Genomic DNA, 13,382 nt, shown 5'->3' with positions numbered 1-13,382 from the left:
GTGTGCAATACTGCAAACACTACAGGTAAGGCATTCTTTGTTTCTGAAAACAGTCAAGTCTGGATTATTGATACTGGTGCAACCAACCATATGGTTTCTAGTTTGGATATGTTGGTCAGTAACTCAGTTTCTAAACCTAAAACACCTAAACATGTTTATCTTCCAAATGGTGATACTACTCAAGTGTCACATGTTGGTTCTAGTGCATTGTCAACTAGAAGTGTGGTTACAAATGTCTTACATATTCCTGAGTTCAAATATAACTTGCTGTCAGTGAGTCAAGTCACAAAGGAGTTAGGATGTTCAGTTACTTTCTTCCCTCACTTCTGTGTTTTCCAGGAGCTTTACAGTGGGAAGGTGAAGGAAGTTGGTAAAGAAGAGGGAGGTCTGTACTTGCTGTTACAACATCTCACTACTGGTGTTGGTGTCAAGAAAGAAAATGAGGCTGCATTTGTTGTCAATAATGTCAAGGCGTCAGATATGGATCTATGGCATAAAAGATTAGGACATGTGTCCTCAGGAGTTCTTAGTCGAATGTTTGTTATGAATAAGCAGAGTATATATAGAATTTCCCAGTGTTCAGTATGTCCCTATGCTAAACAAACAAGATTAAAGTTTCCTTCTAGTTTTATCAAAAGTGTAGCTTGTTTTGACTTGATACATGTGGATCTTTGGGGGCCTTATAATACACCTACTATTGATGGAAACAAGTATTTTCTTATAGTTGTGGATGATTTCTCCAGGATGACTTGGTTATTTTTGTTGAAACATAAATCATCTGTGTGTGTTTCTCTTAAATTGTTTATACAGTTTGTTAAAACTCAATTTGGAACAACAGTCAAGTCATTAAGGTCAGACAATGGTACTGAATTTGTCAACATAGTGTGTGATACTATGTTCAAGGAGTTAGGGATTATTCATCAGAGGTCCTGTCCATATACCCCTCAGTAAAATGGAGTGGCTGAGAGGAAACACAGGCACCTACTTGAAGTTACTAGATCTCTAAGATTTCAGGCCAAAATACCTTTGCGATATTGGGGACAGTGTGTGCTAGTTGCAGCTTATCTTATTAATAGGATACCTAGTAGTGTCCTGAATTATGCTACACCCTATGAAAGGTTGTATGGTTCTAAACCAACACTAACTCATCTCAGAACTATAGGGTGCCTATGTTTTGCTAAATGTTTGACTGAGCATGATAAATTGTTGCCAAGGGCCAGGGCAGCTATTCACATGGGATATTCAGCAGGTCAAAAGGGATATCTTTTGCTTGATCTACGAAATAAATCCTTTTTTATAAGTAGAGATGTGGTATTTCGAGAAGACTCATTTCCTTGCTGACATTGAAAAAGGGGCAGGTGTCTGAAAGGGTGTTTGCAGATACTTTATCTAGAGATGATTTTTTGGTGTCCACTGTTGATCACAGTCAAAATCTTATTCCTAGTACTACTGCTGCTGAGAGTGTCTCAGAAGGAAGTAATGCAATACAGTCTGCTCAGGTTCCTCGACCTGAAGTGTTATCTTCATGCAGGTCCTCTGAGATTGTTACTGATGTCATGCACTCAGCTATCACTCCTTCTGAACCTAGAAGATCCACTAGAACCAAACAGAATCCAGGCTGGCTGAAAGATTTTGTATCTTTGTTTGTTAACAAGGATGTTAAGTATCCTATGTGTAATCACATACACTATGCTCATCTTTCCCCTATCTACCAATGCTATATTGCTGCTACATCTGTTATTAAAGAACCTGAGTCTTATTCTGAAGCTGTTAAGGATCCTAGATGGGTGGATGCTATGAAATCTGAAGTCCTGGCTTTGGAAAGTAACAAGACTTGGGAAATCACTGATCTACCAAAAGGCAAAAGGCCTATAGGGTGCAGATGGATTTTCAAAGTAAAGTACAAATCCACAGGAGAAGTAGAGAGGTTCAAGGCAAGATTAGTCGCAAAGGGATACAGTCAGCAAGAAGGAATTGACTACACAGAAACATTCTCCCCTGTGGTTAAAATGGTGACTGTCCGAGCTGTGGTATCTCTTGCAGCCTCTAGACACTGGCACATTCATCAGATGGATGTGTTTAATGCTTTCTTGCAGGGTGATCTTGATGATGAAATCTATATGCAGCTGCCTCAGGGTTTTGTCAGTCAAGGGGAGAAGGTATGCAGACTGACTAAATCCCTGTATGGTCTTAAACAGGCCCCAAGACAATGGAATCACAAGTTAACTGAAGCCTTGGTTAAACTCAAGTTCAAACAAAGTCAACATGATTACTCCTTGTTCTTAAATGAATCAGAAGAAGGGGTTACTATAGTACTTGTCTATGTTGATGATATGCTAATAACTGGAAGTAGTCTGAAACTGATAGAGGAAACAAAGAAAGCACTGCAACATGCTTTTAAAATGAAGGATCTAGGGGAGTTAAAATACTTCTTAGGTATTGAATTAACTAGATCAGCAGCTGGTATCTTAATGCACCAAAGGAAGTATGCTCTTGAGCTAATATCTGAGGTTGGCGTGGCAGCAGCCAAACCTGCAGGGACCCCTATTGACATCAATGTCAAACTAACATCAAAGCTATATGATGAGCATATTCACAAGAATCAAGAAGACTCAGAAGATCCACTGATAGATCAAACTATGTATCAAAGACTGATAGGTAAGCTTTTATATCTGAATATGACAAGGCCAGACATAACCTTCAGTACTCAGACACTCAGTCAATATTTACATCAACCAAAGAAGTCTCATTTTGATGCAGCCTTAAGGGTAGTTAAATATCTAAAGAGACAACCAGGACAAGGGTTATTATTAGCTAGTAATTCAGATGAACTAGTTATTGCCTATTGTGATGCAGATTGGGCCTCTTGTCCACTGACCAGAAAATCTGTAACTGGATACATGGTTATGATTGGTCCTTCGTTAGTATCATGGAAGGCAAAGAAGCAAACGACAGTGTCAAGAAGTTCAGCTGAAGCTGAATACAGAAGCCTTGCTTCCACTGTGTCAGAGTTAGTGTGGTTGCTTGGAATGTTGAAAGAAATTGGAGTTAAAGTTCAAATGCCAGTGCAAGTGTATAGTGATAGCAAAGCTGCCATTTAGATAGCTGCAAATCCTGTGTTTCACGAAAGAACAAAACATATTGAGATTGATTGTCATTTCATAAGGGAAAAACTACAACAGGGATTCATCAAAGTAAACTATCTACCTACAAGAGAACAGCCAGCGGATGTACTAACTAAAGGGTTGTCTAAGTTGCAACATGAACATCTTCTATCCAAACTAGGAGTGCTAAACATTTTTGCACCACCTAGTTTGAAGGGGAGTGTTGAGATACAAGAAGATGTAAAGGGCTGTTAAAGTTAGTTACAAGTAGGAAGGGTAGTTTAGTCCTTTCACTGTATGGTAGTTACAACAACTTGACAAGTTGATTAGTCAGAAGTTAGTTACAGAAATATGGATCTGTATATATATATCCTACAGATCATGTATCTAGTTATTCTTTCAGTCTCAATACAATGAATTTTCTTCTTTCTTAGTTCTCTCTTTTCATGTTCAAACTCTCTCAAGTTACGTTCATGTTCAAATACACTGCCTGGAATTGGAGAGCCATTATTGTCAAGAACTCTATAACAAGCTAACCTTGTTTCTGATGACTCTGAAATGAATTTCATTTGAGAAACAAATGGAATCTTTCCCCTGGGAAATCCATTGCCTGTTAAAAAGATAATATTATCCAAAAATTTCATAAAATATGATGAGAACCATTAAATTATAAAACATAAAACCTTCCTAGATTATCATATTTTACATACAATGCCCAAAGAAAGATTGAAAAGGGGAATCTGTTAGATGGTTGCAGTAATGTTAATTTTTTTATAAATCAAATTGTTACTAAAAGATCATTTATGAGTTATAATAAAAGGGCTATAATAAATTTTAGATAAATTTTACCAGTGTTTTGTTCATGTTCGGATATACAGGATTATTAAAATTAAAAATTCTCTATGAGATTTTTAAATAATTTTAGGAATTAAAATTACACCTATGAAATTTTACAACTCAAAGTAAACAATATTACCACCAAATTAAAAGGAAATTAACATTTATGTACGTTAAATAGATGATAAATTAGGTGCAATTTTGGTATTTTTATTGTGTTTAATTTTGACGATATAAAATAATTTTTACACAGTGGATTATACTGTCATAACTAATTACCTGGAAAATAAAGCAGCCAACCTAAGTTAAATTACGTTGTTAATATAAACAAAATGTACACGATCAGTGTGTATATATATTATAAGTTAAATCCTTTGTTATTTGATAGTAGGAGTAAAATACAAAATTTAGTAAATAAATTTCTGAACCTAGATGACGGCCGATACACTCGAAAAATAAAAAAATGGATGCGGAGGACAATTTTTAGCTTAGATAGGAGATCACAACAACAATAACATATTCAGTATAATCTCACAAGCAGAGTTTGGAAGGATGGTGTGTAGTACGCAATCTTATCCCTATCTTGGGAAGATAGAGATGTTGTTTCCAATAGACTCTCTACTCCGATTAAGTATTTCAAAGTATAAATATGAAAAGGGAATACAAAAATAAAGAAATCATTATTATGTAAATAATGAAGAAAAGAAATGTCGTAACAATGAATAATATTATAACCAAAACAAATAAAATAACAGGTAATAATAAAAATTGAAGAACACTAATTTATCAACATGGAATATAATTGGTAGGGATGGCAATGGGGCGGGGCGAATGTTGGGCGGGGTGGATTTAATGCTATGTGGGGCAGGGCGGGCTTAAGGTTGTGTGGGGCGGGTTGAAGTGGTTTTTTTTTTAAAATTAATGCGGGGCGGGGTGGGTTGCGGGTATATGTGATTTTATGTGGGTTCAAATTTAATTTTAACTTTTTACACGTTATAAGAGTGCATGATAGAACATTATTTATTAAGATAATTTATATAAGTCTACTAAAATATTCAAGATAGTATATGAAAATGGTTCAATAAAAAATAATACAATTTCTTACATGTTTTCCAATTGACCCCTAAAAAACAATTTTTTAAGTCACTATCCTATTAAATTAATACAACTTAATGAAAAAAAGAATTTATTGTTATGAATTTTATTTTTAGTATCAAACTTAACTAGAAAAAGAAAATATTAAAAAAATTATGCGGGGTGGGTTTATGCGGGGGGAGATGGGTCGGATTGAAAATGAAAAAAGTTGTTATGCGGAGCGGGGCGGGACGAATTAAAAAATTTGCGGGCTAAGCTCAACCCGCCCCACCCCTACCCCCACCCCGCACCGTCCCATTGCCATCCCTAATAATTGGAGCTAGTATATATAACTAAAAAAGAAGTTGATAATTTAAAACGTTACTTGGTTCTCATCATGTTTAATATCAACATGATAATACTCCTCCTCATAATAGCATTGTGGCTCTAGTTGCTTGGACTCAAAATAGGAAAATGGCCTTGAACCTCTAGGGTGAAGAAGAGATAAGGGACAATCCCTTTGAATAAAATGGTTAAAGATTCTTCTTGATCTTGAAATCCAAATGGCCATTGGTGGTGTTTCTTAATTATATATGGAGAAATTAATGAAACCATAAAAAAGAGCTTGAAGATGGTGTTATATATATAGAACAATACTATACAATATACATGCAACTACTCCAATAATGGAGTTTCCTTCTTTGGAAATAATAATTAAGAGGCTTTGGTTATGAGTTTGAAAGTCACTGGGGCTAAATAGGCGGGAACCCATTAGCAAGGGGGTGTATCTAGAGGGGGTTTCGTGAGTTCATGTGAATTTATCCCCTCTCTAGATCATATACAATAGTATTATATTTTTTGAAAATTACTTAAATATAAATGTGTGAATTCACGTTCAAAGTATCATATGATATGATGATAATTGAGTGTACCTCTCCAGGTGAAGTTAGAAATTTAAATCTTATATTCATGTTGTTTTGGGAGTAACACCTCTCCAAGTGGTTATCGGTAACACTTTTGGGGTTTCAATTATTTTTTTATTTTATTTTGTTTTAATCCTTCAAAATTTTCAAATGTGTTACATTAGAAATTCCATTTAGCATTGTAAACTTTTTTATATAATTAAATTAAATGTGTGTATTATAATTTAAAACTACTACTAGTATATATTTTGGACCTATAATTTTTAAAATTTAACGGTCTAGTGTTAAGAACTTGGAGGTCAAACGATCAAATTTATATCTTAAATGCATATTTTCGTAATAGTGCACTCATTCTCTCAAAATTCTGATACGTCTATGCCCATTACCAATTTCTTAAAATTGACATCAATTTTCACTTAGACACCTCAAATAGACCTTGTTCATTTTAAACACATGTAGTAGGCCTTCTTGTGTCATTTCAATATTTTTATTATATTCTCATATTCAGCATAAGCGCGTAATGACAAACACCTCCTACATAAAAAATAAAAATAAAAGACAAATTTGTCAAAAAAAAACTTCACTTTTACTTATTTTTTTCCCTAGAGATCTCTAAACCTAGGGCTTCATCCCCTTTCTTCATCTTCTTCATGTGCCTTCGTCTTCCCAAACTCCCATCAAGAACGGGAGAAAAGTATTCATATTTTGTGCCTTGAAAAATATTTTTTTTCTTTTCAAAAATTTCTTTCCTTTTTTTTATTTTTATTTCCGCTATTCCTTCTTCTCCACTATCTATATAATAAAACGGAGTGAGACAGGGCAAATTTTCAAAATATACTAAATGAAGTAGGACGGAACAAAGCGGGGCAAAATCTTTGTAGGTCAAGACTTGTCCTACCTAGCCCCACCCTAGCCCCCCATTGGACATTTCTATACAAAATATAGATGGAGCCCACAAAATATTACAAAAAATATTATATTTCTTAATTTAATGATCAATTAAATTACATCACATAATTTTTTACGAAAATAGTAAAAAATTTTAATGGGTATCGACAACATCAATAATATTACAACAATATATGTGTGGTCTAACAAATAAGATCTAAAAAACGTAAGTATATGCAAATGTTATTATTACCTTTGAGAGTAGAGAAGTTGTCACCGAATAAAAACTGTTTTTCAAAAAAATAAAATAAAATATATATATATATATATATATATATGCAACAAATTATTCTTCTTGCATAAAATAGAAAATAAAATAATACTGAAAAGATGGGTCGATGATCCATGCTAAAAAATATTGAAATGGTTTGATTATAGCATTTTTCCTATTCATCTTGCATAAAATAGAAAATAAGAAGAAATTAAAAAGAAATGTTATAAATTCTTTGAACTAAGTGGATTGTCTATTTAGTTTATTCATTAACTAATACTTACGTTCATGTATATGTATTCTCTAGATGATATAAATCTCTTTGGGATAACAATGTATCTACTAATTTGATATTCAACATGGTGACATTTAGAGTGATTTCTCAACCTATAAATATAAATATCATTCACCATTATAAGATATACCTGAATAGAAGAAAAATATGTCATTCATCTACATATCTTATCTTCTTCTCTTTATAATAGTTATATTGTTCTATAAGCTTAATTTTACGATAAAATCAATTTCCCTTCTCTTTTATTTTTTATTTTTCAAACGAAAAAATCGAATCATATCTCTAGCTAGACTGTGTAACACGCATTAATAATATCATATAGATTTACCTAACAAAAGTTGAAATACAAACTAGGCATAATATATTTAAAATTAAGATGAAAAGGAAAAAGGATCAAAATTATTCTTTATCTTTTAATATTATCTATCTAGCCAAATTTATCTCCACTGTTGATACTATACGATCAAATTATCTCTACTTTAGCAAACTTTTAAAAATTTGTCTTTTTTATATATTCAATAGAATATGCAACAAATTATAGTATCATGGTATATTGTAGGATACTTCAACTAGCAATGTAGCACATGAGACTTTTAGGCAGAAAACTTATTTAGATTAATGGCTATGTCATCATGAATTTCAAAAAGTGAATGATATTAGGACCATACTCCTAAGCCTTCAAACATTAATATTTGGACAAAATAAACATAATGAAACAAGCTCATGTCAAAGTGGCACACTGTTTTAGAGAGGCCAACACGGTTGCAGATCAACCAATAAAACAAAGTTGAGGGGTATTTCAGACCGTTTACACTAAAAACTATGTTAAGGTACGTACATACAACATACATTTACAAAGAAGATAAACAGATTCAAACTTAATTCAACTTGGATAATTCGTGCAAATTCAGACTAAAGATACAAGCATGCACACCCACAACTGCATCGTATATTCATATTACATAGTGGACATTACTGGAATACAACGCTACCAATTTCAAATCGAATTTTTTTGAAAATGTAGCCTATAGAGGGATATTAGTAGGATAATCATTTGGTCGTTTGTTTATCGCGTCTCTAATATACCTCTCTTGTTCTTGAAGATGTAATGGGATTTGATCATAAACATCAGTAAACAAATCTGTCAAGGGAGGTTTCTCTGTTTCCTCAGCTCTTTCAAGTGCTTGCAACACCTACATTAATTTTTTTAAAAAATCAACAAATAGTAGAATTGAACAAAAATCAAATCAAATCAAATACATTTTAGGATTTTTGAATCTTGAACCTGCTCTTTGGTATTTCCCCGGAATTCTAGTTCCTCTTCATCACTCCACCAACCATTTTTCTGTCTCCATTTTCTGAATCTGGCTACTGAGCATCGTCTTCTCCAGTACTCGATCTCCTCCCTGGATCGGTACTTGGTTGAATCATCAGACGATGAATGGTCGCTTACTCGATAAGCCATGGCCTAATTATAAGTGTTACAAAATGGAAGTTTTATAAGCATGAAACCTTATACGGAAATAATAGGAAGGGAATAGGGCCTGATATATTTCTCAACTTTGCGATTTAGAGTTGATATAACATTCCTTATAAAAGTGACACACATATACCGCTACTATTACACAAATGGCCCAGAGCCACTTTTGTAACGGTAGGGGTACGTATATGTGAGCTACTTTTGTAACAGTAAAAGTATATGTGAGCCACTTTTGTAACGAGGGTATGTATATCAGGCATGTTTCCCTAATAAGAATAGCTGAATTTCATACCTCTACTATTATTGGCCTTTGTTCCTTTATTGCCATTTCACGAGCTGCACGAGTAGCACTATAAACTGCAAGGGCATCATTGCCATCCACTCGAATACTTCTAACTCCATAAGCTTGCCCTTTAATCGCGACCCCATCACCTACCATTGGAAAAATATTTAGGAGAAATGTACCTTATGTTGTCTGAGATACGAACCGTGTTTGATATTATGTAGTTAAGAGCCCGTTTGGATTGGCTGGTTTGACCAACTTTTAAGCCAATCCAAACAGGCTCCAAGTCATTTTCAGAAAATATTTCTCGAAAATGACTTTTGAATAACCAAACACGAGAAAATAACTTATTACATAGAAAACATTTTTCGTTGAATATCTTTCAACCTTAAATAGATTGAATTGAGTCAAGGGGAATACTTCGGAATTGCTCTGCAACAGGGGTGCTAACGGCCCATCCATTGTTGCGGCATAGAAATATAATAGGAGCTTCAAGAACTGCCGCAAAATTCAAAGCAGCGTGGAAATCTCCCTGAAAATAACTCAACACAAACTCATTAAGTAAAACTACCTTATCTTATAAGAGAAAATGCCATAAATTATACTCCATCCGGTCCGTATTAATTTCTAGGAATAAGTAGTTTCTTAAGGGATAGCGCGGAGGGAGTAGTACTCATTCAAAATCACCTCACTAGTGGTACCATCTCCAAAATAAGTGACAACACAAGCCTCCTTTTTATCCATTTTCAGCGCATAAGCCACGCCTACGGCCTGTGGAAGTTGTGTGCTGGGGAAATGAACAATATTAGTTTAATTAGACGATACAACAACAACATACGCAGTGTAATCCTACAATGTGTATGCAGTCTTACCCCTCGACTCAAGTGAAGCATATATATAATTTGAATCAATCTTGTGCTAGGAAAAAGGGTAGAAGAGTCTTACGCGATAGGTGAAGAGACGGTGAAATAATTGAGCTTGTTAGAACCATAATGTATTGGCATTTGCCTGCCTTTTCCATTGTCACCCTTATTTCCAAGCAATTGACTGGTAAATTCTTGCAGGGTGAAGCCACGCCATAACAGAACACCGGGCTCCCTGTACTGCAATCATGATAAAAATGTGTTTACATTTTCATCTAACGCTTTAAAAGGTACGTGTGAGGCAGAATGTTTTACATAACACGTAACAGGGGAGTTGAATTTATGAATAATGTAAAAATATGATATCTGGACCTAACTCAACCCCAAAAGCTAGCTCATGAGGGGAGGTTTGTCCAAGTCTATATAAGGAGACCGAATTTCAATACATCTTAACACTCCCCCGCACGCCCAACTAACTCATGAGGGGACGTTTGTTTGTCCAAGTCTATATAAGGAGACCAAATTCCAATACATCTTAACACTCCCCCGCACGCCTAGACATCAATTGGAGCATGAACACTTCTAAATAGGGGGCCATCATCGGTGAACAACAAATTGGAATGGACTTGACTCTGATACCTTATAAAGATATGACATTTGGACCTAACTCAACCCCAAAAGCTAACTCATATACTCACATTTCTTCTTGATTTTAGTTTTCTTCAACAAAAATAGGTGATTTTATGAGATAATAACCATTAGTTGAGGATGGTTAGAAAAATAAGACGGTCAAAATTTACCTGAGGCAAGACAATATCATCTGTGGTGAGAGCAGCAGCAGAAGCTATGTTAATGACTTCTTCTCCAACACTGGTCAGATAAAAGGACAACCTCCCTCGTTTTTTTGCTTCATCAAAAATGTTGTCCATTATTTGAAGGGTCACCATTGTACTATACATCTTCACTGCCAAATCTCTCCTCACCTAACAAAGCACCAAACCACATATCATGCAGGGGATGCGCGCGGTTGAATCTTGTGGTTATAAACATGCCATGTAGGAAGTCGGAATTAAAGATCTTACGTATATAGTAAGACATACAAATGATTAATACCCTGCGGTTTGCTATATATTAGTTATACATAGATTGAAAATCCTACCAAATAAAGAATTAAATAGGGATAAGGCATAAGTACCCCTAGTCTATGACCGAAATCTCAGAGACACACCTTAACTAAACTAAGGTCTTATTACCCCTGATCTCATTTTTTTATAATTTTGTACACCTTTTTGGCCTACATGACCTCCAAACATCTATCACGCACCTCAACAAAGTGGAGTCACGGAGTGTGCCACGTAACTCAAAAGGTGTATAAAATTACAAAAAAAAATGAGATCAAGGGGTAATATAAGGCCTTAGTTTAGTTAAGGTGTGTTTCTGGAATTTCGGTCATAGTGTAGGGGGATACTTATGCCTTATCCCAATTAAATAATACTCCATCCGTTTAACAAAGAATGGTCTAGTTTGACTTGGCACGGAGTTTAAGAAAATAAGAAGACTTTTGAATCTTGTGGTCCTAAATTAAAGTTATGTCAAATGTACAAAATTGCCCTTTAATCTTGTGGCCTTAAACATGCCATGTGGAAAGCTGAAATTAAAATGTTACCAAAAAAAGAAAGAGATCATTTTTTTAAACAAACTAAAAAGGAAAGGAGTTCATTCTTTTTTTAACGAAGAGAGTACTACGACTAATGCATGTTTTAGATTTTCTAATACATTCTACCAAACGGCCCGTTATTGGTTTAGTACAAATACAATGTAGGAGAATTTTTTCCTGAATTGAAATTAATTACCTGTTCAAATACACTGCCTGGAATTGGAGAGCCATTACTGTCAAGGACTCTATAACAAGCTAACCTTATTTCTGATGACTCTGGAATGAATTTCAGTTGAGAAACAAATGGAATTTTTCCTCCTGGGAAATCCATTGCCTGTTAAAAAGATAGTATTATCTAAAAATTTCATTAAAATGATGAAAATCATTAAATATTAAATATAAAACAAAGAAATGACGATCGTGCTTGACTTGGACTGAGATGGTCAGGCTAGCTCATGTGACCTCAACGTCAATAAGGAATGCAATCAACATGGATTGTGGTAGGATGATTGGGTTCTCTCCACATTAACTAGAAGTCTCGGGACATTACTAGAAACAAAGATTTTTCCCACCACAAATCAGTAGAAAAATTTATGTTGTAGAATATGATTTTCCCACTCATCTCTCAGTATCGAATCAGCTCACTAGAAAAATCCATGATGGGAAACAAATTGTCACTGAAATAGTGAGAAATTTTCACATTATTTGTTTCCCATCATGCAACAACAAATAATATGATAACCATAGCAAAAAAAACAATATGTTATGATAAAATCGAATAACATTAACTAATAATCAATATGAAATAAAAATGGAGATATAATCAGACAAAATTGTGTAGTTAATAAATAGCAAAAATTTCATGCTAATCCCATTTCGCTACAGATTAGCAAGGGGTTATAAGATAACTAGCAAAAGATTTTTAGCTACAAATTAGCTAGGAATTACTAACAAATTTGGTAGCTAATTTCATGTTTTCACCATAGTAGTGATAGTATATTATATAACTAAAAAAGAAGTTGATAAATTAAAACATTACTTGGTTCTCATCATGTTTAATATCAACATGACAATCCTCCTCCTCATGATAGCATTGTGGCTCTTGTTGCTTGGACTCAAAATAGGAAAATGGCCTTGAACCTCTAGGGTGAAGAAGAGATAAGGGACAACCCCTTTGAACAAAATGGTTAAAAAAAATTCTTGAAATCCAAATGGCCATTGGTGGTATTTCTTAATTTTGAAAAAACTAATGGAAAAAAAAGTGCTTTGAAGATGGTGCTTTTTTATTTATTATTTATAAAGAAGACAAGAATACTAGACATGCAACTACTCCAATTAATAATGGAGTTCCCTTCTTTGGGAAATAATAATGAAGAGGCTTTGGCCTTTGGTGATGAGTGAGATTTGTAGGGGCCGCTAAATATAGAATATTTCTACTCTGATTTGGTTATATAATAAAAGAACAGGAAAATGATCAAATATATTCCTATAAATTTCATTGAGTTAGCTCTACTTGATCGAATCAGCCAGCCTCTTTCGTTCCGTCCACGCTCCCTTTAGTATTCAAATTCCACTGAAATTGGTGTGCTTGAACGCAAGGTATAGCCAGAACTCTTTCGTAGGTAGCTCTCGAGGCAATGACTTAAAACTAATCTCCCGCAAGCAAGAAGCGGTTTTCGTTCGATCAACGAACTCAATCGTACTTTT

General features: G+C 34.4%; 1 protein-coding gene and 1 pseudogene across 1 annotated transcript; both read right to left on the bottom strand.

The window, feature by feature from the left end:
* The window catches only part of LOC102590596 (2-oxoisovalerate dehydrogenase subunit alpha 1, mitochondrial-like), a 17,214-nt pseudogene extending 13,523 nt beyond the window's left edge, over positions 1-3,691 (bottom strand).
* Positions 3,692-8,255: 4,564 nt separating this feature from the next.
* LOC102582020 (2-oxoisovalerate dehydrogenase subunit alpha 1, mitochondrial-like) lies at positions 8,256-13,079 on the bottom strand. The gene is made up of 9 exons (XM_006360659.2): positions 12,715-13,079; positions 11,872-12,009; positions 10,819-11,001; positions 10,101-10,258; positions 9,843-9,942; positions 9,576-9,687; positions 9,165-9,304; positions 8,678-8,860; positions 8,256-8,585 (listed from the first exon to the last, which is right to left on the bottom strand). Exons 1-9 carry the CDS (start codon positions 12,892-12,894, stop codon positions 8,418-8,420), a joined length of 1,362 nt encoding a protein of 453 aa, XP_006360721.1. The 5' UTR covers positions 12,895-13,079; the 3' UTR covers positions 8,256-8,417.
* Between the last annotated feature and the right edge of the window lie 303 nt (positions 13,080-13,382).

This window comes from Solanum tuberosum, unplaced genomic scaffold (genome assembly GCF_000226075.1).
Source record: "Solanum tuberosum cultivar DM 1-3 516 R44 unplaced genomic scaffold, SolTub_3.0 scf00331, whole genome shotgun sequence".
NCBI lineage: Eukaryota > Viridiplantae > Streptophyta > Magnoliopsida > Solanales > Solanaceae > Solanum > Solanum tuberosum.
Note: the sequence above shows the minus strand (reverse complement) of the source record. Positions and strands in the feature narration are given on the sequence as shown.

Coding starts and splice junctions, on each gene's coding strand:
- LOC102582020 (XM_006360659.2), bottom strand. CDS start 12,894: ATGGCCATTTGGATTTCAAGAATTTTTTTTAACCATTTTGTTCAAAGG. Junction 11,002..11,871: donor CAGGCAGTGTATTTGAACAG/GTAATTAATTTC, acceptor GTGCTTTGTTAG/GTGAGGAGAGATTTGGCAGT. Junction 10,259..10,818: donor ATGATATTGTCTTGCCTCAG/GTAAATTTTGAC, acceptor TCATGATTGCAG/TACAGGGAGCCCGGTGTTCT.